We start from the raw sequence: 27,481 nt of genomic DNA, 5'->3' as shown, positions 1-27,481 counted from the left end.
GCATCCAGCGATCATCTCAAAGCACTTCAGAGTTGCCACTCTCATCTTGCAAGATGTTCACGAAAGAATTGGACATTGCGGACGCAACTACATGTTGTCGCCGCTGAGACAAAGACTTTGGATCCCTCAGAAGTGGACAAAGCTGAAAAGAAACTTCATGACTGGAGATGTAGTGCTCGTGGTTGACAATTCAGCCCCACGAAACACCTGGACAATGGGAAGAATTATCCAAACCATACCTGACTCCAGCGGAACGGTGCGCAAAGTGAAGCTGCAAACGAAAACCAGCACGCTGGAGAGGCCGATACAGAAGCTGTGCATGCTGCAAGAAGCAGTGTGAAGACGAAGACAAATGAGTATTAGAATAGAATTGTTTATTGCATGCTTATTAGATTTATGTTACCTGGCTCTTAGTATTTTTTGTGAATTTGATAATTGCTTAAGTATTGCGTAACCAATTAGGGGCGGATAATGTAAGAGCCACTTTATGAGGTCATGTCATGATGACCTTAATTGCTTTGATGTTGATTGCCTATTCTATGCAACAGTGTGATCACTTAATTAGTGCAGCAGAGAACTCTTTTTACTGCCTTGCTTAGATTGGTCAGTCTTGATTGAATGCTTGTGATTGGTGCTCCTTTTCTTTGATGTCTAAGTTACCCTCCTGTCCTCCTGTTTGAGCTTGTCAGAAGCTGTGAAGTTGCAGTAGAGAGAGCACATATTATTTCTACCACAGTAACCACTCTCATGTTATCTCACCATGTAACTTTATTGAGACATTTTGTACCACTTGTATTTTTTGCCTTTACTTCACTAAAGTGTTACAACGGATACCACGTGCGTCAGAATATTTGTGCTCACAGCTTTTGAAGGGAATATATTTTGAAAACTGAACAGAAAATATACGCCTCTATAGATAACTTCATTCAGATTTTTTTTTCTTTTTTTTAGATTTTCATTGGTGGGCCAGTCATAATGGTCCCGCGGGCCTGATGTGGCCCGCGGGCCTGAGGTTGAGTATCACTGACGTAAATCAATGCAATTTATAGTTTCAAAGAAGACCAAGAGCAAATCATTAAACCCAAGATTTTATTTTCCTGCTTTCTGAATTTAACATTACCAATATAAGTCCTCATGCAAGACATTTGAACAAGCAAATAACAGATGTCCTGAAGATTGATATGCAATACAATGCTATTCAACACAAACATGAATCAAACCAGTATGCCTAAGAATGATTTTAAATCAATCAATTATATGAATTTGTGTCCAACTCCAGATAGTCTACCCTACATTTGCATTGGTCCATTTTCTTTGCTTAGAACACTGGAGTGCTAAAGGAGAAAATCTTTTTTTGACTGTCATGGTTCTTGACAGCAAATCGATAAAGAAAATGATGTAAGACATACATGAAATCTGTAAATAACTATTACTGAAACCTCAGGGACAGATTCCTGTGTGTGAAGCCTCACCCCGATGTCTCAATAACCTTGACTATTTGTAAGGTGATGATGGTTGTTTGACCATCTGAGTAACACAGACTACTCAGATCTCTCACAGTCCACCTCAGAACAGCAGAAAGCCACTATCAACTCCACCATGATGACACACTTTCCACTAGGGCTGAACTGAAACCGCTGTATTTTCTTAGTGATTATTCCATCATTTACTTTTTGAGTGTCGCAACCATAGGGTGCAGCCACTCCAATGCCCAGCTTTGTCCGTCCCTGTTGGTATCCCTGTTTACAATACCAACAGGGGGCGTTGTTTCACCACTCACTTCAGACAGGTCTGATTTTTGATGAATTAAGCTTTTTACAACTGACTAAATTGATTATTCTGATTACCGGTAATCACTTATGGCTTCAGCACTATTATATTTTGCCGTCATGCAAAAATAGCCCATCTCTTTCTTTAAAAAGAAATGTATGGTGCATCCATAAAGAGAACCTTGTCTACAGCAAAATGTCTCAATCAACATTTTTCTAAAATATCTGCATAATGAGACAGGAAGTAACTCCTTGTCACCCTGAATACTTCCCTCCAACTTCACACTGACTGGTGGCAGGTCTCGTTTCTGCTTGACAGAACACAGAACCAGTACAGGTCCAAGAACCATTACTGTAGCCTGCAGCACCTACTAGAGTCCTGTGACATCTTTCTACTAGGCATGATGAAACTTGGTCTCTACTGTTAAAATGTTCCACCAACACCCTGTCAAACATGGACAAGTAAATATCTGAAGGGGAGCAATCTCACTGATCTGTCTCAGTATTTATTTTTTACAGTTAATCAAATATCAATTTATTATAAATATATTGTTGCTGTCGGCCAGAAACTTTATCTCCAACTTTTCGTAAATTAATACAAGCTCACAGTGCGTTGCTTCAAATTGAAAGGTGTTGCTGAATAATTTAGCAATTTTTACATCAGATTACTCGACGGGTTTGAACCGCTGGGCTCCGGACCATTCTACAGCACACTGCCCTGGATCCCGGCTTTTGTTTGGTCACCCACAAGAGCCAGGCGGATGATTTTTTTAACTCTTTTTATCCGTAGGTTATTTGTAGAATGTAATTTTGAGTATCTAACATGGTGTACGAGAAAAGTTGGAAAAGTTGATGGATCAAATTCAAGTCATAATATACAAAAGAAATTGCAAATACAGCTGCAAGCTTTGTCTACCAGATGCTTAGTGCTCTTCAGAGAAACCATTGTTGCAAATTCAAAACCAGTAGGTGAAGTAAGTTCTTGATCACACAACAGCGTTATGACAAGTTTCCACCCACCAGAGACAATAAGTTAAGTGGTTAATCAGACTAATCAATTTTGTAATTTTTTCAATGTTGATTCATTGATATATACAATTCTTGAATGTTCGATTAAAAAAATAAAAACGTTATCGATAGAATAATATCTAAGAAATAATCAATGGTTTGCCATACTGCTCTATCTATTGGATGATAGTGTACACGTGAAAACAGTGGCATATAAAGAGATGGTATGTTACTCACTCAGCTTAAGCTATGGGAACTATAATACAAGTGAGTGAAAAACAGTTGAGAGCGGGTGAGGGTAACCTATGGGAAACTACAGCACGTAGTTCATTTGATTTACTACAGAAAAACGTTAAATACTTGGTGCTTATGTTTCTCTAAATCTTTAGGAACAAAATAAACCAAACTTAAAAACAAACAGCTTTTTTCAAAGCCCCCCAAAAAAGAAACAAGACTGTACAAAGTGTACATTTTTGCACACACCCGTGACTATTTTCCTTTTGTATGTATTCTTTTTGACGAGCAGTATTTCCTAGAAATACAGGTAGAAAAGGAAATGCCGACAGCCAGCGCTCCTTCATACAGTTTCACCCAGAAACAAACTTTTTTTTTTCTTTCTCAGTGACAAAATAACAGCGAATGGTATTCCCAAAGTTAAAGTGCAATAAGGAGACATTGACAGGTTAGGGAAGGAGCAGTGGCGACAGACCGACCGGCCGACCACTACACGAGGTCACTCCCCGGAGCGGCAGCAAGCACGGAAGCCACACTGCAGGTTCTGGCAGCCGCTGGCCGTGTCTGCGTGGGGACCTGACGAAGGAAAGACAAGCAGTTAGAGCAAGTTTTCACTGACTCACACACCACAGTACAAGGCCTGAGGCTTCTGTTGACAATTATGGTCAATTAGCCGTTGCTGATGTTACGAAAATCCACCACAAGGATTTACACAGCAGCTGAGTAAAAGCAGACCTGCAGTGTTTCTGGATGCCTGAAAAATACCATCGTTACCCCACTTGTTGAGTCGCTTATTTTGCATTTTTAACATAAGACATGACATAATGATTATATCCTATAATCATTAGGTACTCTTAGTAACTACTACTAGTAACTGGTGTACTGACCATGGTATTACTGTGCCTAACTGACCAGCCAACTGGCCTGATCTGAACCCCACAGAGAATCTAGGTTGTATTGTCAAGAAGAGGAAGGTGTGAGACAGTAGATTCAACAATACAAATTAATTTACGGCTGTTATCAAAGCAAACCTGGGCTTCCATAACACCTCAACAGTGAACCAAGGCTGATCACTTCCATGCCACGCCCCATTGATGAAATAATTTGTTCAAAAGTAGCCCAGACCCAGTATTGACTGCTTACATTAATATACTTGACAGATGGTCGACATTTCTCGTTTAAAAAAGAAAAGTGGTCTCGTAAAATATTCGAATATTTTTAAATAGGATTTTTAGATTTTCATGAGCTAGTGTATACCATAATCATCAAGATTAAAACAAAAACAAGTTTTAAATACTTCACTTTATGCACAATGAATGGCTTTTGGAATTATATTTGGGAAGAAAATTACCTTTTACACGATATTCAATTTTTTTGAAAAGGTGCTGTGTGTGTAGATATTACTGTACGCTCTATTGGGAAATGGCTATACTTATTTTATAATTTTTGCCTGCCTGCTGTATTTAATGAGACTTATATACATGAGTAAAACTATGAATCTGACTAAGGTATGTTTTGGCTGTCAGACCACAAGTTTGTTTTACCATAAATTATTTTTGGGTAAAACAAAACATGCCATCCTTGTAGTGCCAGCACCCACCTACCTTCCAGCTCACAAGCTCAGCATCTGTTACATAAAGGCATTAGAATGGGAACAACGCATGCTGCACTGAGTGGGGGTTAGTTAGGTTTCATTACAATCATCACACAGCTGTGAAAGTCCTGCTCACAAGTCCATCATAGGTCATTCAGCAGAGGCACAGTAATGTCACAAGTCCTTCGAGACGGACTGTCGATTCAAACACTTCGGGCACGCCGAAAATGTGAAGAATATGAAGCATACAAAGAAAACAAAGTTAAGCTAGCTAGCAGCTTATCACAAACTTAAATTAAAAAAAACATTTTAAAGCTCAATGTTGTGCTTGGTCGAAATCCCTTGTGGTCTTAATAGCAGATGTCAGCTTTCTGTGACTTTATTGTTAATAGTTACAGACTCGCTGAAGCATTCAAAGATTGTGGAGGAGCTGTATGGTTTCAGAGGCTAAACACATCGTGCGTGTTCCTGTTTTACTATGCTTGTGAGGGACAGATGTTTTCACCTCTGCAACATCGCCCGCATTCGTCACCATGCTATCACACACTGCCGCTGAAACACTCCTCCATGCCTTCATCACTTCCAGACTCGACTACTGCTATAGCCTCCTGTATGGCGTCACCACCAAGGTTCTCAAAAAACTACAATATGTCCAAAACTCTGCCGCCCACCTGCTCACCAGAACCCGATCCAGGGACCACATCACACCTGTCCTCCGTGAACTCCACTGGCTCCCAGTCAAGTTCAGAATTTACTTTAAAATACTCACCATCACATACAAAGCCCTCAATAACCAGGCTCCCAACGCCATGCCCCCACCCGCTCCCTCAGGTCAAGCACTGCCAACCAACTGGAAACCCACAAGTCCAATAAACGAACTTGGGGAGACAGGGCCTTTGCAGTGGCCGCGCCTTCACTGTGGAACTCGCATGAGAGCTGCCCCCACCTTCGAAACTTTCAAAAGCACACTCAAAACCCACCTTTTCAGACTTGCATTTCCTACATAATTTCCTCCTTGTGCGAAAGTGCATAATTTGTAATTCATATGGCTTTGAGTTAAAATATTTTATGATGCAGTGGTTAAAAAATCCTAAGCAAAGTTGATTGTAGCTACACTGTCTGTTGTTTCCCCGCGCCCTGCAGTCGCCCTTAAGGCGTCTTACTGGTCATTATTATTATTATGTACTGTAGTAGAATTTTTTTAATAGAAATAGTGAGGACATTTTCCTGGACCTCACAATTAGAAAAAGGTTAAAGGATTAGACAATAAAAATGCCAAGAAATTAGCTAAAATGGCATTTATAAAATCTCCGTCCTAAAACAAACGTGTGCGTGTGTGTGTGTTACCGTCGATGTTGTCGCAGTAATAGAAGTGCTCATCGTTGAGAGCAGGGCAGGCAGACACCAGCTCGTGCAGGCCCACTTCAGTGATGAACAGACAGCCAGAGAGGTTGAGGTGCTCTAAGAGCGGAAGCCCCCCACGCTGAGATAGAGCCCTGAAACACACACACACAACCACGTTTAGTGAATGGTGGCATGCATGTGTACGACACGCTCAACAATGTCACGTGACGTTGCGTTACACACTTTTGAAGTCTATGAAGTAAAAGGGAAGCAATGATAGGGGATTCTTTTCAGACTCCAGGTGATATATCGGTTCGGCCTAGATACACAATATTTGGACAAATACGTTTTTCCAATAATAATAAAGAAAAAATATATTGGTCAAAACATCGGTAATCGGCTTTGGCAAATGTTTTCCCCGTGGTTACAATGCAATGGACTTTAACATTTGTATAAAAGCCATATATATATCTTATATAGGAGAATTGAATCATGAACATGTTGTCTTTACCTCAAGCCCAGGTCTGTGACTTGATAGCATCCAGAGAGGCTGAGGAACGTCAGTGTGCGTTTGGCCTCTGCCTGCTCAGTCCTGTGCGTGTGCAGGTTGGCACACTGCGGCCCCCTGCGGGAGCATTTAGTCCTAAACTGTGCAGTGTCCGACTTGCCGTGCACCGACCCGCTTAAAGTCCTGAGGGTGGTGTCGCCGCAGCAGGTGGAGTGACGGCAGAGCCTCTCCCCGGACACGGCGTACTGCACATAAGAGGCGCTAAAGCCAGTCCTGAGGCCACGCCTCCTGCAGCAGCACGAGCCTCCGGCGAGCTGAGTCTCTGCCACATTCTTGGCGTCGGGCAGGGACGTCCCGCCGCCGCGGCGGCTCCACTCCGCAGCGTCCTCAATGTCCAGGGCCAGGGGGTCCAGCACCCAGACCTGGGCCGCCACAGTGCGGGCGTTGGAGGCTCGGTGGCCCGGCCGCTGCTTGAAGATGAGGGCCTGGCGTCTCCTGGCGGCCGGGTGCAGGCTCCTCTCGTCCAACAGAGAGAGGGGCATCGGGGAGCTCTTCAGGAGCACCGTGCGTCGCTCGCAGTGTTTCTCCAGCGGTGTGGAGGAGGAGCAGGAGGACGCCAAGTCCCCGAGGCCCAGAGATAGTTTCTTCAGGGTGAGGTCGGTGAGCTTCTCACAGCCCGATAAATCCAGGTGCTGCAGAGAGCGACAGAACACCGGAGAAGACCAGCTGGAGGGGACAGAGAGACACACCAGCGGTATTGTTTGGATTAATATTCAAATGCATGATTTATCCTGGTGGCTGCACTGGGTACCCGGAAAATGTGTCGAATGAGCGGCAGTTACTGGGGGATGATGCACTACACCCTGTTTTGTTGACTGCATTCATGTTGCTAAAGTAAAAACAGTGTTTTCTTGCTTAATTGGCCAATAAATGCCCTCATCCATGCTTCTAACACACCAATGTTTTTCATTTGTGTATATCACAAATAGAATCAAAGCACATTTAGTAACTATGATCCTTTCTACAATATCAAAATGTGTCTTCCTGTACTGTACAGCACTAAAATATCACACCATTGTGTGTAGATCCTACAAAGGCAGTTAGTTGTTTGTATCACTGGGGCATGGGGAAACCAACAGCACTTAGGTTATATTTGGCAAAGGAATATAGCTTTAAATAGCAAAACATAGCTATTACACAGTGATGAGGATCATAAATAACAAAGTGAGTACTGGTTAGCTTACCTGTCAAATGCAGAGTCTGTAACATCAGTCTGGGTCAAGTCTAGGTGAGTGATATTAGGACAGAGGCTGAGGATCTGACGGACCTGAATGAGTAACATACAGACAAAAACTGAGTCCATTTGATCTCAGGCAATGTTTACATTCACTGTAATTTATGGCCACCATTACACAGTATAGTCTGTGTGACGTTAGGATGAGAGGGAGAGGTTCTGTGCTACGTACCATCTTACTAGAGAGTGTGGAGCTGTACGCCAGAACAATGGACTTGACAGAAGGACCCACTGTTGGGAGGAGGTGGTGGATCATCCCGTTAAGGAGTTTCTTCTCTCTCTGAGCGGTGCTGATGGCCTGGGAGCCCTCTGTGTGACTGGACACATCTGCAACCAAACCACAGGTAAGACCACATCATGAACTACCCATGAATTATATCTAAACAAGACAGTGTAACCTCTGTGCCCAGAGTCACATTTGTTTCTATGTATTTTTTGTTTGCTATGCTCCATTTTCATGTATTTTATTATTTTCTACCAATCCGCTGCTCTATGAAATTGTCCTATTTATCTGCTGGACTATACACTGACACGACAACGCGTATTCAGGGCGGAGTCACCACCCCCAGGGTAAGTTGTGATTTGCTCTCGTTCACTGCAATGCAATTTGCGGCATTTCCAAAACAATATTGCCCAGAGTAGCGATTATCAAACGTATTTGCAATGACATAGGTTGAAAGATCTGTTGCCCGTAGACAAGGCACGTTACCTCCGCAGGTTAGATATTATCGGCATAGATGTTTGTCCGTATGTGATTAAGGATTGGAAAAAGTTGCATTGGCAGCCATAGAAAATTCTGCCCAGGGTAAATGTCCCGGATGTGACGTTTTGGGGCGTTCCTGTCTTGTTTCGTGTCAGTGTATATGCTACAAGAAGCCGGTGAGATACATGTGTTGCTATGGCAACAAGCCGTGATTAAGAGACCCCGCCCACAGCTCACCTGCCTGATGGAGTGATGGGCAATCACAATGTTTGGGCCACCTGGGGAGTTTGACTCTGTCAGTCCAGAGTGGAGGTGAACAGAGAGACAGCCAGGCAACTGGAGAGGCAAGAGGAATATTTCCCAAGTTTCCTTTCTGGAGTACTTTCCTGAATATTGCATTCTACCGTTGGATTTAGAGACCTTCTTTCCATTTTGGATTAGTTCCCTGGAATTTGGATTTCGATTGAGGACGGACTTTGCGGAACAGTGTAAAGGGTGGTAAGAGGAGACTTACCACTACACAGCATTGACTGGTTGGTTCCATTTGGATTTATTTTTTTGGACATTTAAGTTTAGTTTTAGACAGTGCCAGGACACTTGAGCTTTACACCAATCCCTTTTGAGGCAGTTTTATTTTATTTTGAACATTTTGCTATTGAAATTTATTATTTTGTTTTGATTTAATAAATTACAGTTAAACTTATTTACTGATTTCTTTAGTTATTTTTATTCTGAACTGACCCACCACCTCCCTCATTTTTTCTATAATTGGTTCCTTAATTGTTATTGTTGCAACCGTAACCGACGTAACGGTCTATAAAATTACATTCGAGGACTAGACTTTTACATATTTTGTAGTTCGTTAGAATTCTGTCACACACAGTAAACTGCCCAACTTTGTCTCCCTGTTGGGTTTAATTGCATTTTCTTACTGCAGTCTCCACCATTGTTCTTTCCCAATTTACATGGTGCTTCTTTTGGTGCTTCATGTTTTTCTGATGAGCGCAGCAATGTTAAAACGTGGCCCAGTATGGGGAAAATCTGACAGATACAGACTGTGTACTAGAATCATTTCTCATGAGTCAAGCTAAGCATGTCTCATAATGACAAGTGTTGGTGGTACAGTCACTTTGCACCTAACCCCCGTTTTAAAATCTTAAAATATATTTATTTAACAACGTATCCCCCATAAAAAAACGAAATACCTGGAAATGGCACTTAAAAGATTTATCCCTATTTTCAAAAGCAGTGAAATAGCCGATCTTATATTGGGGCCAATACAGTGCTTCAGTTTGTCGTTCTCCCTGATACTCACTGCCTGGAGATTAACACTCACCAGTCTCATCCACGTCTGCGTCCTCGTCATATTCCTGGTAGGCCCGGCCCTCATCCTGTCTGCTCTTCACCCACACCTCATCTGGCTCCAGGGCCAGGTCGCCAGGAGGACCACTGTAGTAATCTCCTACATTGTGCAGACAGAGGGCGGGGTTAACACAAATCCTGTTGCAATTAGCCCTTCACTAAGTCCCACCCCATTTGACAATTGGCATTGGACAATGCCAATTGTCAAATGCCAATCCAAGTAGTTTAGCAACCGTTACTATGCAGGTCAAGCTTATTTTGCATGGCTCTGTTGTTGAACACATACACAGCTTAACGTCGGGAAAGTTACACGACTGACCCACCCAGGGATGGCAATATTACTAATGACCGTCGTCTTACCATGCAACCAGATCACGCTGCGTGCAACATGAAAACTCCCTTTGGACCTCGTTAAAGTTGATTGTTATACCGTTTTTGGAGCTCTTGCTACTGAAATGGTTGATTATTTATATGGAGGAATCCCATAATTTAACATGCATCTCAATGGGAGAGAAGTACGGCTTGCCCCGTATCTATAACCCATTCAGGGCGGGAACCCCTTTTAGTGTTTTATTCCTTCAGGATAGGAACCCCGTTTTGGTATTTTACCCCTTCAGGACGGGAACCCATTTTTGGGTTCTTGTACAGTATATTTGCAGCATATGTGCATTTGTGATTTTTCAGAACACTTGGTTCAGTATTTAGAAACTATTGTATAATCGGGCTATTCCTAAATGAGATAATATTCACACTAGCAGCAGCGACAAAGTGTCATGACACTAGTCATTTTCAATGGAAGCCAGCGACATGAAGTTACAAACTGACGGCCGACACTACAAAAGTATTAAAACCGGCTGAGCTGGCTTAAAGATTTCCAACCCTCCAATGACGCAGTGAAGCGTCAATCAAATCGTGTTTTTGTTTCAAAATTTCCACTCATCCTTTCTTCACACTTCCTGCTTGTAATGGGGAAAAACTAGTTAATGCACTGTTTAGATTTTGCTCGCTCATCGCTCCCATAAAGACACACAGCAACAGTATAGCTTACCACACTTTTCTAGCTGCTAGTGTAAAGACAGCATCAGAGAATCTCTTGACTTTTAACGCTGTTACATAAATAATGCACTGAGTCATCAGAACATTCAACATTCATATTTTGTTAACTATTGGATTTGGTCACTAGAGGCCTACAGTATAGAAGAACAAAAATCCTTCTGCAAGTGTCTTACAACATGTATTATTGTCAAATATATTTAATCAACCACATTAATACCTGGGGTCGATTCTACAAATGCTTCAACATCTTTTCCAAAAAAGAAAAAAAATAACAGAGGTACAAGCTCACATGGTAGCATGACATGACGTGCTAGCTTGTACATCTATTTTTTTAATAGTCAACGTATAATGTACAATATGTGTCCACAACGGTGCAATATTTTTCGTGATCTACTTACATGTTTCGAGCACCAACTATGTATCCTGATTCAAGTCAATAACAATATTAAATCCATTGTGTAAAGCAGTCAGTCGGCAGCCTACCTCGGGCCCAGCGTACGGGGTAGAGGTGCCTCCAGAGAGAGCCCGTCTTGGCCAGCACTGCCCAGGTGCTGCACACTTGGTTACAGCGACACAGATCCTCAGGGCTCAGGTAGTGGAACAGTCTCAGGAGGATCTCGGTAGGCAGCTGCGAGATGTGGGTCGAGGAAGACCCCGTCGGCTCCAGTTCTGGGAAGTAACAAAGCAAACGCGTTGACAATGAATCAGGGACTCTCTGCGAATGTTGTTTTATAAATAATGAAGAGGTGCGATGTGCTGGGTGGCCACACCTGCCTGTTTAGTGTGCCAACAATGACTGTGAGCTATTGTAACATGAGAGGATTAGTCATCTCCTTTCCAGGACTGCAACATACATATTACAAATCTTAGAAATGGCAATTTAAGAATGAACGCTCTTGCTAATTAATATTTACTTGCTGTGCTGGAATTGGAGGCCTGTATTCTGCGATGTCTTGCTCAGCACCTGTAGGGTACACTCACCCACCCCTGCAGCGCTATTCAGAGTCAATTCCCCTACCCAGATTTCAACAGCTCTTCTGGGCAGAAGACACCTTTGAGCACCCTCACATTATACTCGTTGGTTGTACAACTCAAATCTAGAAACATTAAAAAAGACTTGGGGTGGTGCCGTGGTGGCTAATGGACCAGGTTCTGTGTTGAGACATGGACCCACCATGATCTGTTTTCTCGTGGTCGGCGTATTTGAAGGCCTTCTGCAGCTTTTCCGCCTGGCTCCATAGACTGAGTCCCTTCAGCACCTCGGCTGCACAGTCCCACTGCTGTTGGCTGCAGTGCTGAGCTATCACCTGTAGCGGGTGTAACAGCCAATTTTTAACTAATCGCTTTAATTGATTATGAAAAATATATATTTATATTATTATTCAAAAATAGCAGATATGGGCATCGACTAATTGATCTAGTCAATTATAATGAATATCATTTGATTACCGGTAATCAAAAACAAATAATCGATAGAACAATCACTAAGATTATCCATAGCTGTAGCACCAATCACCCGTTTCTTTTTTTGTGACCAAGTTTTTATTAATTTTTCATTTTACAAATCCCCCATCTCCCCACCCTCCCACAAAACCCACCCTCTCATTTGGTTCTAAAATAGTTGCAACAAGACAGACATTTCGTCAGTTAGCTCGACATCTCACAACATAGGCTGCATGGCTGGTAAACTTATAATAAACAAATAAACAATATAACAAATTATAATTGTGCTTTGACCTCAATAGACTGCCTTTTTGCTCCATTTGCTGTGTGTGGAGGTTTCCATCTAGACACAAGGAGTTTTTTTGCAGCAGTAACTCCAGCAAAAAATACTTTTTTTTGACTGACTGGTAAGGAGAGAGTGGAGAAAATCTGGGGAAGACATGGCACCTCTATTTCAAAGTGTCCTGGCTACCCAAATCACCTGTTTCTTGATGTCCTTGAGCTCCTCGTAGGTGAAGTATTGCATGAGCATGGGCTGAAACACCTGCAACATAATATCTCCTTAGTTTATAGAGAAATGCAAACAGTGCCAACCATTGTTTCACAAGGAAGCAGGTTTTCACTCAACATAAAGTGTTGCAAGTTGTTCTTGAGTGCAACACGGAGCTTAGTTAAATATTTTTCATTAAAAAAAAAAAAAGGGGGGGGGAAGACATTGTTTTTTACCTCTTCCTCTTCCTTCATGTGGGGCAGAAAGTCCTGTGTGAAGGCCTCCAGTCTCTCCTTCAGCTGCTGGGCATAGTTCAGTTGCTCGTATTCATTCTGGAAACACATCAGTGCAGCATTTAGGCAAGTTATGTAATGCCATACAAACATATAACAGCCTGAGCCTATCCTCATTAAATCAAATCAAATCATCACCGAACGCCCGGGGGTATTTAGGGTATTTATAAATCAGGGCACCCAGCGATTTGCAGCTTCAGGGCCTATTTCAAGGTGGCACGGCGCCATCTTGGAAGCAGAGTGGAATACTCTTACTCACTCAGCTTGGAAGTAGCTAAGTACCGGTAGCTAGATGTAGCTAAAACACCTCAGAGGGTATCGACAACAACGGCAGCTATGATTACTTATAACGCGACAAGCGATGGGACCGCGATGGGCCGTCAAAAACCAACTTTGGTTAGAATTGGAAGCATTGATTTAGATCAAGAGTTATTCACGTTTTTAAGATTTTCGATCTCATCCACTAAAATGGAGGGGGACCACTTTGGATGACGTCCCAACCTGAAATGACATTGAATGTTGCCCAACAGGCGCTCCCAGACTGTGGAGCGGTGCGCTCGGTTATGAAATGATTAATGTTCCGTCTTTTGATTAATCTCCATCCTGGGCGCTGAGCGTAACTATTTTATACAACGGAGACCTCAGTTTATGCCCCTCAGGATGTTAACAACCTCTGACAATTCAACATACCGGTATTCATTTTGTTTGCTAGCTGCTCAATTCAACCAATCGAATCAATTCAATGTCACCAACCCTAGCATCTGTATTCCAGGCATGTCAGAGTCAGAATCATAATAGGCACAACATTGTGAGCTTGTAGATGGGCCATTTGAAAACCAAGACAGACAACAATATCAATTCATAACATCTACTGTCTAGTCATGATCAGGTTTCCATGTGAACTAAACATATCATGGGAGTAGCAGCGTGTTATCAGCCATGGAAAATGGCTAGTTAGATCTCGTAAAAAATAGGTAATCTCATAGACTAATGTAAGAAAGAATGCAGGCACTCAGTTATTTTTAAAGGGTGCAGGACATTGACAAGTTATTTACAATGAGAGGGATTACCAGCACTCAATGTCCTTCAGGCACTTTTTATTTTGTTGCACGACCAGCATGAAAAGGTTGCCCACCTGCATTACGCATTACTTATTAACAAATATTTAAACACAGCCCTCTATATCTCAGCTGTAATCAAGCATTCTCTCTCAATGTCATAATTATGGAAGATTTCCAAGTCAATGGAATTTTCCTCTCCACTTTTACAAACTGCAATTGGGACAGTGTGGAAGACGGAAGTTAACTTCAACACAATTGCGCCATTCGGGAAAGCCCATTTTTCTTTTGCCCGCAAGCTAGTTAACAATACATTTCAATTCAGCCCTCCATTACACAAACGCAACTCAAATAGGTCAACAGTTCAACCCACTTCTTTGCCCAAATGGATTTCTTCTCATCAGGTCCATAGCTACATAAAGTAGATATAGAGAAACCATAAACATCCAAACCCACATACTTACATAATCATCCTTGTTCTTTTTCTAAACCTGGCTTCTTCTCATGCTTGCCATTTATGTGAGAGAAAAACACCAGTCATGTCCCTGTAGCCTCACAGAAATAATCTAGTTTCCTGTCTTTCTGCAGCAGAGCACCAACTGGCACTTATGACTAGACTAGAGCTGGGCCGATGCCGAACCTGATTTTGGAGCCCTAGGGCCTAGACCACTAGGTTAACAAGGTTTTGAACCATACATTTCCATCTACAAGCCTGTAGATCTGCTATTTTTTTAATGTTAGAAAACGTTCACTTATTATGATTGGGACACATCGACTGCATCTTGTTAAAACACAAAAGTCAAATAATGGCCAATGTATCGACCAGACCCATATATCGGTCGGGCGTTACTTGTGATGCAGCTTAAATATCAGTAACATTTTAAAATGTACAGTATGCCTGCTGTGGCCCATCTCACAGGCCAATGGAATAAAGGCTAATGTATGGCTACTGCAACTACATTCCAACAGCTGGGTGCTAGTGTTCCATTTACACGTATGTACAGTACAGTGCATTAAGTGTGCATGGCATGCCAAATGAAATCCAAGGGCAACTTGCTGTTAGTTTGTCAGTGGAATGTTGACTTGAATGTTCGTGAAAAACTGCTCATGTTCGCCTCAGAATATGGTTGCACCATTACTGTGGTTAAAGTACTGTGAAGTGTGAATGAACATAAAATCTCATTTTTACACAAAATAATATACATTTCATTCATTTCTGAAAGCAGCTACCCCCCCCCAGCTTGCTTGCTCAACCCAACAAGGCCTCCATTATTTGTGTGACTTGTGAGTGACTGACCCAACTGTTATTTGTCATAATGGTCATGTAGCAGCAGCTGAGCCCAGCAGGCCTCAGTGTCACAGAAAGTGAAACCAGGTCAGTACCACTTGTCTGCTGAGTCACACTGACACACAGCACAGCTCCACACACCAGACACGTAACCTTCTTCAATGTCTCCTCTAATAGTGCACGGGTTCCCAAACTTTTTACAACTCAAGACCCAAACCTGCCAGCCTAGTAGAAAATATATTATGAATCTACAAGCTCGGTGTCTTATCGTGAGCTTGCAGATATGCCATTTCTTAAAAGGTTTTGTAAATGTATGGAATTGTTTTTATGATTTTAATATTTGGATGTTTTTGGAAAATATTGAAATAATTGAGATTTTCTTAAAGGGGTATATTTACAAGTGACCTATAAACTTGTGTTGTGTGAGTGACCCATTGTGAGCGTGACCCACTGTTTGGGAACCGCTGCCCTTAACATTTCTGCGCGTTATTCACCTTGACGTTGCGCAGTCCTTTCTCGAAGAGGGACAGCATCTCTGAGAGCTTGTTGTCTGAGTGCACGTTGTACACGGTGCAGCTGCGCTGCTGCAGCTGGCCGATGATGTACTCGTTCTCAATCTGCTCGTGCATCTTGAACTCCTTGAAGGTGGCACACAGCGACTGGAGGAAGGAGCGGAAGTCATTGTTGTTGGAGAAGTTGGTCTTCGACAGCTGAGGAACAACAGAGGGAGACGTGTGTCAGTATCACTCGTTTAAAACCCACTCTGGGCCGGAACCCCTGTTAGTCTTTTACCCCTTCAGGACGGGAGGTTCTTAATTGTTACTATGTACAGCATATTGGCAGCATGAGACTTTTGTCATTTTTTAATTCATATTAGATTTTTTTCAGAAAACTTAGATCAGTATTTATTTAGAAGGTGTTTTTAAAAATCTGAATAGTTCTAAATGGGTTAATAAACATGAGCATGTTGGCATTCACAAAGCTCACAGGGTACAGCATTATGGGAAAGAATGAACATTCATGTACTCCAGCCAGGTCAGGATTCCTATAACAGAATTAAGCACCTCATGTATATTGCACACATTTGATTTGAGCCTTCCCGTTAGCCTTTGTTAATTTTCTTCTCTATTATTTCTTCTAACTCAACCTTTAACTCCAAATGTTTAGACCTTGCACACAAAAAAATCAGCCAGTCTTTTACAACAACCTAAAGTTGATTATGAAAGATGAAGGTAACAACAACAGGGAAGAATCAGAATGAAAACAGAAACATTGTGTCCCTTATACCCTTACTGGTACCTTTTTGGCTGCATCTTAGTACCAGGCAGCAGGGCCAATGTATTGGATTTGACTATAAATACCGGTACGTACGTGTTGTGTTGTGTACTTCTATGGGTGACACAGTGGCAATGTAACAGTACAGCTGTATGGCCGTTTTATGTTGCCCCAGGGCCCAGACAGACACCGTTAGTTAGATAAACCAGATTTGGACCAGACACCTGTCAACCAGCTTTCTCGTTAATTAAATGAAAGCTTCCAGTGTTTGACACGTTGTTCGGGACCGCAGCAACAACAACCCCGTCGCCGCGTAACGTTGCATAACAAGCTAGCTTTAGCTCGGCCAAGTTGAGCTGCGGGCTAACAGGATATAGAGAGCAGGGAATCAGGGATGTGTATGTTTACAACCAGACGACAATTACACATGTCAGTGTAATAACCATATCGTAACCCTCGATTCATCGATTATCAACCGATGAACGGCCGGGTTGCAGACTATTATAAAAATGGAAGAACCCTCCAATGGTTCCTCTGCTAACCGACCAGCAGGCTAAACGTGCGCAGCATGTTAGCAGAGGAGGAAGCTTTGCTTTCCGCCCTTACTCAATGCTGGTTCGACTCGTATATTTCCACTGTCGGAAACGTCCATGTTGTTTTGTAATGCCTTCTTCTCGCACCTACTACGCACCTTATCGCAGTAGAGGCCCACCAGCTGCTTCATTCGCCAGTGTGGGCCGGTGAATACGTCCACCTCGTCTGGAAACGGAGCCATGTCTTCATCACACACTGAAATGATTGACTGCAGAGTGCAGACTGACTGGAGCTGCACTGTCCACAGAGAGTAGACCAGTGTGTCGTCAGCAGCAGCATACACAACACAGACTCAGTCTCAGAGCCATAGAGTAAGACTGAGTTACGACATTGAGGGGGCAGAAAACAGCCCGGTTACGTGGTTCACGTACTCGCGTGAGCAGTTCGCGAGCCCATAGAGTCTTTGTAGAAGAGCCTGGCGGATGGCCCCATGAAGTGAACGGAGTTGTCGTAACTGTCTGTGGCTCTCTGACACAACAGTCAAGTACGTCATGTAAAGGAGGAGGCACGTAGGAAGGCAGGGTTGTCAGATTTTGCGAAAACGAGCCCAAAAGGAGCGACTATTTATGAGAAAATAATAGCAGCTGAATCACAGAAAGTTGTGAGCTTTGCAACTCCTTGCAACTTCCATTGGGGATAATGGTTGCAACTGCAAGCAGTATTTTCAAGCAACATTTCATTTAGAGGAAAACTTTTCTTCCGAGGTGGAATTGGAAAGCCTGGTGACGCGAGGTTAGGAAAACAAACCCAAAGTCGATTAGACTAGGCTTGATTTCAGAAAATGTGCTTATTTAAAGTGCTGAAGGCAACGTGTTAATTTATTACATACATGTTTTCTAGGGGTATTAAGGGCTGCTGAATCCAAATCTGCTGTATGTATAGGTCCAGTGCATAGGGAGGAGTTTCACTCAGAACGGGTTATTCTGGTTGACATTTTCATGGCTAGTACTGGAGACCACTCCCCCCTCTAGTGGTGTAAACTGGCAAGCGCACTAGCACAACAACTTAATGTAACACAGAACCAACTCGAATCGTCTCTACTCAACACTACTCCTGCTATTTTGGGACTATTTTTATTTTTACTATCTGGATATAATGCAGAGGACAGGAGCAAATTGTGCCGTGTATGGCTGTAAAGTGTAATAGTTACAGACTCACTGCTGCAATTATGATATAAATCTGATATCATCATGATGTGTGACTGAGTGGCATAATTTACTCCCCTGTTTTATTACTGTTAGTTGTGTAAAGAAATAAGAAATATGGGTGGATGATTTATTGATTTCCATGAAACCATGTGGTTTCAAGAGAATAACCGTCCGATACACAGCTCAGAATATTCCCTGTCAGTAGGCTGGGATGCAAAACCCAAACTCAACTGTACTACACCATGCCTAGCCCCTCTCGGAAGTCGGGACCCCCCCGGTTGAGCTCTTTTCATCGTTCACCCATAGGGTCCCTCTGCAGTTCGTAAGCCCACAATAGGACGCAGCTGTACATACCCTCCGTTGCGGCCGTGCTGCGGCCTGGTGGTGGTGGTGGAGCTGAGACAGAGCAGATCAGAGGCAGGAACGTATAGGGTGCTGGAGGCGGTACAATGGGAAGTCAATAAGGAAGGAAGAGAGAATTTCAGATCAGCCAAAGCGGTCAAATAAATATTTAACAGCTTCTGTGCCAAATGAAAATTCTCTGACGTTTCCGTTGTCTCCTATAGCCGATTTATGCTTCTGAAACATCTCACCACCACCAGGCCGCAATGGAGGGTATGTACAGCTGCGTCCTATTGTGGGCTTACGAATTGCAGAGGGACCCTACGGGTGAACGATGAAAAGAGCTCAACCGGGGGGTACCGAGAGGGGCTAGGCATGGTGTAGTAGGACTACAGTTGAGTTTGGGTTTTGCACCCCAGCCTACTGACAGGAAATATGCTGAGCTGTGTATCGGACGGTTATTCTCTTGAAACCACATGGTTTCATGGAAATCATCCACCCACATTTCTTATCTCTTTAGAGCTAAATGATATAGAGTAACCAAATGGACCCTTATAGATCTTTAACTGAGTCCTGAATGGTCAGTTGGTGCCACGGCTGCTTTCCCTGCCACCAATGCCAAAAGCATGCAGGGAGATCACGTCATGCAGTTGCACAAAGGGGTGTCTCAGTCAACGCTGTGGCTGCAGGAAAGGACACATGGAGTGCATTGAAGCGTGCAGTTGCAAGAAACTTGGCAACACCTGCCAGAACACTGAGGATGACTGGGACTAAGTCCATGTGTCTGCTGCATGCAAATACAAGTCAGAAACACAAATTAAGGCTTGAAGCAATTATTCATCATAACAAATAATAAAAAAACATTAATTACTAAAGAGGCCAATTTTCACAATATAAATGAAATAAAAGTTGATCACAATTGATCTTAAATATGAATATGTCAATGTATTCCCCATATATGAAAACATAAAAAAAAGACATTTCAGTCTATTTTCTACCTTAACATATAGGCCTATAGTTTTATTATGGGTGCGTTCGGAAATGCGCACCGGGAGCGCACTCGCCTATTAGTTTGCATTGCACAGTGCGCTCAGTACGCTATTTCCGAACGCGCCCCTTGTTTCAGCACAGTGGTGGCCACCATCTTTAAATGGTCTATTTTGAGGGCTTAGCTGCCATTTTTGAGTTATACATACAGCAGATTTGGATTCAGCAGACCGTAATACCCCTAGAAAACATGTACAGTATGTAATAAATTAACACGATTTGCCTTCGGGGTTCATATTTTTGGGAAACGGACCCAGTCTAATAATAAGTACGGTAGTAGACATGGCATGTGATTGGACACAGTTAGCCTCGTCTCAGGCTTACTTATCTGCGAAAATAAGGTGGGTTGTTGTATGTGGCAATTAACTGCTTGCTTGTGATTGGGTTGGACGTGATGGGCATTATTATTATTAATAATAATAATATATTACTACTGCTAATACAATTACTACCTTTTGAACACTACTTTCTTTCTCCCCCTCAAATTGCCTCAATATTTCTATTTGTCATACAGGTCAACAGGGGTCATTACATGCCTTTGTTACATTAACAGTTTTGGCACTAGGTGGCAGACTGGCAGTGGCAGTGCAAGCCTGTAAGGCAGTGGTAGCCCAGCCAGAGGCTGTAGCCAAGAGCACATAACATGCACGGCCATGGACAGAGAAATGTGTAAACTGGCGGCTGTGAGGAAAGGCAGCTCCAGCCGGCAGCCAGGAGTTTCTCAGTATTCTAAAAACTTAGCAAAACAGTGACAGTAGTTTGGGGCGGTGACACTGAGTCTGACAACACAAGAGTCAACACTGACTCTCTCTTCAAAACCTTCATCCAACTGGACTTTTACTGAAATACTGACAACCTAAAGACAGGTGAGTAGCCTACAGCAGATTGATTGATTGATTGATTGATTGATTGAAACAGTTTGCAGAATTACAGTACATTACAGTACAACTAGTGTAGACCCATGTAATTGTCAGTGACGCTTTATATCTGGCGACTTATTCTATATTGCTTAGGCTATTTTTAAACATTCAAATGCACTCTGACTCATTGGTTGTCACAGTGTTACTGTTAGGGTTTGGTTGTCCCCATCAATGGGGTTTTAGTGTTTCAAGATCAGGCTTCCTCCACAGATGTGAGGGTAGGACAAATCTATGCCTAGCACAGTACTGAAGAGAGATCCATCCGAGACACAAACACAAATATGGTTCTAGTGAAAAATAATATATTGTGTTGAGTCTGGCGTAGAGGATAGCATGGTGCCAGTATTTTTCCCATACATTTAAATAAGTTTAAATAAATACATTTAGTAGGCTAATAATGACCCCTACATTTAAATAAATTGAGTAGGCTAAATATTGACCAGGTATTAGTTAAACATCATGCTGTCAGACATTTCCAGTCTCACACATTTTTCAATAGGGTGTGTTCTTTGAACAATGTTTGGTTGCATATTAGTTGCAAGTGTGTGTGTGTGTGTGTGTGTGTGTGTGTGTGTGTGTGTGTGTGTGTGTGTGTGTGTGTGTGTGTGTGTGTGTGTGTGTGTGTGTGTGTGTGTGTGTGTGTGTGTGTGTGTGTTCTTTTTAGAGGATTGTCGTGTAGCTGTGGGAGAGACTGACAGAGCCAAGAAGACACTGCCTCCTGGATTTAAGGTACGTACAGTGCATTGCTTACACACTATATGTAAATCTAACTCAGAGTGTACAAATGGAACCTAATTTAATGTTTACCTGCCGGGGCCAAGTGTTGAGTGCAGCCACCTGGCCTCTACCTGGCCTCCCACTACTAGAGAAATGTCCTCCAGATATAGTGAGAGTCAAGGACTGCATGTTTTGTATATCTCAAGTTAAACTGAAGTCGATAGTCTTGCTTTGGGCCCATATAACCGTTCTTGTATGGGACATATTGCATCTTAGCATGCTGCTTGGCTAATTCAGGGAGCATCCTATATTTTTACATATTCCCTGAATTAGCCAGGCAGCATGCCAAGTTACATTTAAATGGTTAAAATTGAATATATGAGGTGAGTGTACTGTGGTCCTGACTGAATCACAGTTTTCAAGAGAGGGCATAATACAATGTTTCTCTCCATATCAAATAAGTAATAACTAGAACAATGAAAGCTCCTGTGTTACATTCATGGCATCAGCATACTGTAACTATATTTTGCCACTGTTGTCCTGCACTTTTTTGCCATGAGAAAATAATTGTGTAAGTGTTGTTGTAACTGTTTGTTTTTTACTGTTGTTGAAGAACAAAGACAACTTTCCACACGTGGACAATAAATGAAACTAACTAACTAACTTAATCTGTACGGTTATAAGTAGTATTTACAAACTATCTCTGGTGACTTTTCTTTTATTCTCTGTGTATAGAAATGGCATCTGCCAGCAGTTTCCTGTCTGAAGAGCAGTTCCTGTGTTCTATCTGTCTGGACGTGTTCACTGATCCAGTCACCATTCCATGCGGACACAACTACTGCAAAAACTGTATCACACATTATTGGGACACTAATTTGCGTCAGTGTCCACTATGCAAAAAATATTTCAAAAAGAGACCACGTGTCTTTGTCAATACTTGCCTTTCTGACTTGGCTGATCAGTTCCGGAAGTTGGAAAACAGTTACAAGCAAGAACCTGCTAAGCCAGATGAAGTCTCCTGTGACATTTGTACTGAGACCAAGCTCAAGGCGCTGAAGTCCTGCCTGGTGTGTCTGGCCTCCTACTGTGAGACTCACCTGGAGCCTCATCAGAGAGTCTCTGCGTTTAAACGACACAAACTAATCGACCCTGTAAAGAACCTGGAAGACATTATGTGCAGAAAACATGACAGACCTCTGAAGCTGTTCTGTAAGACTGACCATATGTGTGTTTGTCAGTTCTGCACAGAGTCTGACCACAAGTTACATCAAATTATATCTCTGGAAGACGGCTGTGAAGGAAAGAAGGCTGAGCTGGGAAAGACAGAGGCTGAAGTTCAGCAGATGATCCAGGAAAGACAAATGAAAATTCAGGAGGTCAGACACTCAGTAGATCTCAGCCTGGAAGATGCAGACAGGGAGATAGCAGACAGTGTGCAGGTCTGCACGGCTCTGAGCAGCTGTATTGAGAGAAGCCAGGCTGAGGTTGTCGATGTGATTGAAGAGAAGGTTACAACAACAAGGAAACAGGCTGAAGGCTTCATTAAAGAGCTGCAACAGGAAATCACTGAGTTAAAGAAGAGAAGCTCTGAGCTGAAACAGCTCTTAGACACAGAAGACCACCTCCACCTCCTCCAGAACTTTACATCTATCAACACCCCTCCACCCACCAAGGACTGGTCAAAGGTCACCATCCATCAGCCTTCATATGCGGGGACTGTGAGGTTAGCTGTGGCTCAGCTGGAGAAGGCACTCGGTAAAGAGATGGAGAAGAAGCTGCATGATGCTGAGCTGAGGAGGGTCCAGCAATATGCAGTGGATGTAACACTGGACCCCAATTCAGCAAATCCCCATCTCATTCTATCTGAGGATGGAAAACGGGTGGTGAAGAAGAAGAAGAAAAGAATAGAAAACGGTCTTCTCACAGACAACACACAAAGATTCTCTCCATATCTTTTTGTCTTAGGAAAACAAAGCTTCTCATCAGGAAGGTTTTACTATGAGGTTGAGGTTAAAGACAAAACTCGCTGGAATTTAGGAGTGGCCAGAGAGTCCATCGACAGAAAGCTGGATTCCATCACACGGAGTCCCAACAACGGTTACTGGACGATATGTTTGAGGAATGGAAATACTATGTACTATGCTGCTGCTGAGCCTGCTGTCATCCCTGTACGAGAGAAGCTACAGAAAGTGGGAGTGTTTGTGGATTATGAGGAGGGTCTGGTCTCCTTTTACGATGTGGAGACGGGAGTTAATATCCACTCTTTCATTGGCTGCACCTTCACTGAGAAACTCTATCCATTTTTCTGTCCTGGACATACTGATGGTGGTAAAAACCTTGCTCCTCTGATCATCTCTCCTGTCAATCACAGAGATTAGACTAATCCTTGGGTGATTTTCTTTTTACATGAAATGGTTGGTTTTCTTTTTTTTTTTTTACAACAAATGTGTATGGATGGAAGGTTTCATTCATTTACAGGTTTATTTTCAAATGTACAGTATGTCTCACACACACACACACACACACACACACACACACACACACACACACACACACACACACACACACACACACTAGTAAACCAGGGAGAACAATCTGAACACAATTGAAGTTCCATGGTAAAATAATGATATTATTTGACGAAATGTTAAGGTTTTTCCTTTCTCCCTCTCTCGTGAGTGGTGTGTAAATAGTAAAGAAAAAGAGGCTGTGAAGGAGTTCCTCAGTAACTGTCAATCTAAACTGAAAGTAAATGTGCCGACAATACTACAATACTTCATTCGACAGGGCTTACACAGACATTCTGACAACTTAAAGACACTGCGGATAATTATGTATTATTCATTAACAGAATAAAAGCTGCAGCTGTATCCAGACATGATGTTTAAGTATTTATTTTGCAAGTTTATTTTCTGTCATTTCATATCAAGTAATTTACCTGTTGTTCATAACAGTATTCTATTAAAAATATAAATGTTACACGAAGTACAGCCAAAGAATAATAAAACGTTCTACATTGATACAATCACTTGATTGTATAGTCTATTTTTTATTTTAATGCATTGGACATGGTGTATCATCATGACCGGGTGTATCATGTCAAGGTGTTTATTTTATTATTTTTTATTCCAGAAAGTAATATGTTGGACTATTTCAATTATAAGTAAGCTGAGAAAACAAAGTAGTTATACCGATGCTTGTATATGCCGATGCAATGTGACCTCTGTTTACACAATGCTGTATGCCTGTACCCCCTCCAAACTGTATATACTTTGCCCCTTTTCAACTGATTTTATTTTATTTTTACACATTTTTACGTATATTTTCTCATGTCAATAAAGCTCCTTTGAATTGAGTTGAATTGAATGCGACCACAAACATCTGATTCTACATCTAATTCTGAAACTAATGGTTAGTATTATTAATGCATATGTTCCCACAGAAACTTCAGAGAAACAAATGAAACAAATCAAGATATTCATCATTGATTTTATTTAGGCCTGCAGATACAACATGCTGAAGCAGACACTGGAATCCACCATCATAGCCAGTAGATGGTGCCCAAAACCTATAACATTTTGATGATGTTGCTGCTGGAACTGGAACTGTCTGGAACACTACAAATTAAGATGATAAATGGCTACTCTCCTGATTGGCTGAAAGTTTGTCACCTACCTGAAGTGAAAATCCCCTGTTACTGAACAAACATTATAGCAATGATTACTATCAGAATGTAGTGATTTAACCTTTAAAAATATATCACTTACTTAACCTTTGTGTTAAAAACATGCAGGCATTCATATGGTTAGCAAGCATAAACTCATATATGAAGCCAAAACTATAGTAGTCTAATACTATAGTCTTGTTCTCAACTTGAGAAGTTGAGAACAAATGTATCTTCATTCAAATTAATCCGAATTATTAGTACGGCTGCTCTGATGAGATGAACAACCTTTGGTTTGAAAAGGCCAAGATCACGGTCAAGGTCAAAATCAAGAAAGAAGAGATGAGTGTGTCGTGCAGGTTGCGCAGGGGAGTTTATGACATGACACAGAGCTTATGACACCAGGCATAGCTGATTTCTTAATGTATTCCAATTAATCATTAATTTACACATTTTGTGTTCTGTTCAAGTGAAGTCCAAGTTCAAGTGCAAACCCACAGATAGTCGAGCAGTGCCACCATGCCCGAGTAGGCTAGAGATAATAAAATGTACAGTCAATGGCACTGAGCAGCAGAATTAATTCTCACAGGTCAACCACATTCATATTGTAAACAGGTCTCTCTCTAGGTCGTCCTCAGACGAGCCCTCCATCGTCGTTTCCAGTCATCCCGGTTCTCCATACATCTGGCCAGTTCGTTGGTACTTTGTGCTCCTGCGTCGTTCTTGAGTACATCCACGTATGTTAGCGTTGGACGTCCTCGTGACCGGTGCCCGTGTGTTGGTTCCCACAGCACTAGTTTACTGGCTGGCAGCTCTTGGTGTCTTTGGCAGTGTCCTGCTAGTCTCATTCTCCTGGCTGCTATTTTCTGGGTCACCCTTGGCATTCCATCATACAGAGTTGTGTTTGTAACATGTGTGCTCTTATTGATGTTGAGTACTGCCCGCAACATTCTGGTGTAGCAACCATCGAGAGACTTCTGCAGGGTTGGCTTCAAGGTCCAGCATTCACTGCCATATAGGAGAACGGACTCTACCGTTGCGTAGAAGAAGCTTAGTTTGGTTTGACGGGGGAGGTTGGAGTTCCATACACTGGCCATGCCGTTTAGGGCCCTCCATGCAAGGGCCTTCCTCACTTTCAGGTCTTGTTCGGTGGAGTTGACCCATGAGCCCAGGTACTTGAAGTCATTGACTTCCTTCAAAGCAGTGCCTTCTGTTGTTGTTAGAGGTGGATGCTCTGATGGGATGTTATAAGTGATAACTTGAGTTTTCTTGGCATTCAGCCGGAGGCCAACCTTGGCACATTCTGACTCCACTCTGGTCAGGAGCTCCTGCGCTTGTTCCACGTGGTCAGAGAGCAGGCTGATGTCGTCCGCGTAGTCCAAGTCTGTCAGGACTACTGTTGGGTGTCGCCTCGACCTCCTTGGTGTTATGGTGAGGCCAAGGTCCTGCTCTCGTCCATTGATGGCCTTCCTCAACGCGTAGTCCAGGACTATGACGAAGAGGAAGGGGGCTAGGGTGTCTCCTTGCAGTACTCCAGCCACGATGTTAAACTCCTCACTGTTGCCATCTGGAGTCAACACCTTGGCCCTTGTTCCTGCGTACATGGTTTCTATTGCCCGGAGTAAGTTGGGAGGGACACCGTAGGCCTTAAGGATCTTCATCATCGTTCCTCTGTGTATTGAGTCAAATGCTTTTTTGAAGTCGATAAAACACAACACGGCAGTCAGGTTGTTCCTTTTGACCTCCTCAATGATTCTCCTTAGGGCCAAGATCTGGGCCACGGTAGTTCTCCCTTCTCGAAAACCGTTTTGGTTCTCCCTCAGATGAGGGTCGATGGCATGCCTTATCCGGTTCAGGATCATACGGTTGTAGACCTTTGCGGAGATGCATGTCAGGCTGATGCCTCGGTAGTTGTCTGGCTTCGAGAGGTCCCCAGCCTTAGGCACAGGGATGATGTTGGACAGAGACCAAATGTCAGGCTGCTTGTTGTTTAGCAAGGCGAGGTTACAAAACTGTAGGATGACGTTGTCAAAGCCGCAGTTCTTTACCACTTCTGGAGGTATGCCGTCCGGCCCAGCACTTTTGCCCACTCTCAGTGTGGCTTTCGCCCTGGCTAACTCACTGACCGTGAAGGGGCCATCATTGATGTCAAGGTTCTGGAGTAATAGTGGTATGTCTTCCTCCACTCCCTCAACTGTTGTTCCCAGCAACCTTTGGAAATGGTTGAACCAGGTTGAACCAGGTCATGGAAATAAACAAGTTTAAAGTTCATCTTTGTATCAACAGCCTCACGCCTGTCCACATTTATCACATGGTCTCACCTCACCCAC

At 42.7% G+C, this 27,481-nt stretch overlaps 2 protein-coding genes across 2 annotated transcripts; one reads left to right on the top strand and one right to left on the bottom strand.

Moving 5' to 3' along the window:
- Nucleotides 1-1,070: 1,070 nt before the first annotated feature.
- Nucleotides 1,071-17,564, bottom strand: fbxl5 (F-box and leucine-rich repeat protein 5). The gene is made up of 12 exons (XM_080770828.1): nucleotides 17,411-17,564; nucleotides 15,939-16,154; nucleotides 13,042-13,137; nucleotides 12,797-12,859; nucleotides 12,047-12,179; nucleotides 11,356-11,541; nucleotides 9,791-9,916; nucleotides 7,924-8,078; nucleotides 7,702-7,784; nucleotides 6,461-7,183; nucleotides 5,953-6,101; nucleotides 1,071-3,587 (listed from the first exon to the last, which is right to left on the bottom strand). The coding sequence occupies exons 1-12, from the start codon at nucleotides 17,492-17,494 to the stop codon at nucleotides 3,511-3,513; spliced, it is 2,091 nt and encodes a 696-aa protein (XP_080626954.1). The 5' UTR covers nucleotides 17,495-17,564; the 3' UTR covers nucleotides 1,071-3,510.
- A 4,660-nt stretch (nucleotides 17,565-22,224) lies between these two features.
- Nucleotides 22,225-23,865, top strand: LOC308319927 (E3 ubiquitin-protein ligase TRIM39-like; the record flags this gene model as incomplete). Its single annotated transcript, XM_080770159.1, has 1 exon — nucleotides 22,225-23,865. The coding sequence occupies one exon, from the start codon at nucleotides 22,225-22,227 to the stop codon at nucleotides 23,863-23,865; it is 1,641 nt and encodes a 546-aa protein (XP_080626285.1).
- Nucleotides 23,866-27,481: the final 3,616 nt, after the last annotated feature.

The sequence above is a fragment of the Protomyctophum bolini genome (genome assembly GCF_963924005.1).
Source record: "Protomyctophum bolini genome assembly, chromosome: 8".
NCBI classification, from domain to species: domain Eukaryota; kingdom Metazoa; phylum Chordata; class Actinopteri; order Myctophiformes; family Myctophidae; genus Protomyctophum; species Protomyctophum bolini.
The sequence above is the reverse complement of the archived record's forward strand: the minus strand, read 5'-3'. Positions and strand labels throughout refer to the sequence as shown.

Coding starts and splice junctions, on each gene's coding strand:
- fbxl5 (XM_080770828.1), bottom strand. CDS start 17,494: ATGGCTCCGTTTCCAGACGAGGTGGACGTATTCACCGGCCCACACTGG. Junction 8,079..9,790: donor CGCAGACGTGGATGAGACTG/GTGAGTGTTAAT, acceptor GTTTGGTTGCAG/ATGTGTCCAGTCACACAGAG. Junction 3,588..5,952: donor TTACTGCGACAACATCGACG/GTAACACACACA, acceptor TTCCTTCGTCAG/GTCCCCACGCAGACACGGCC.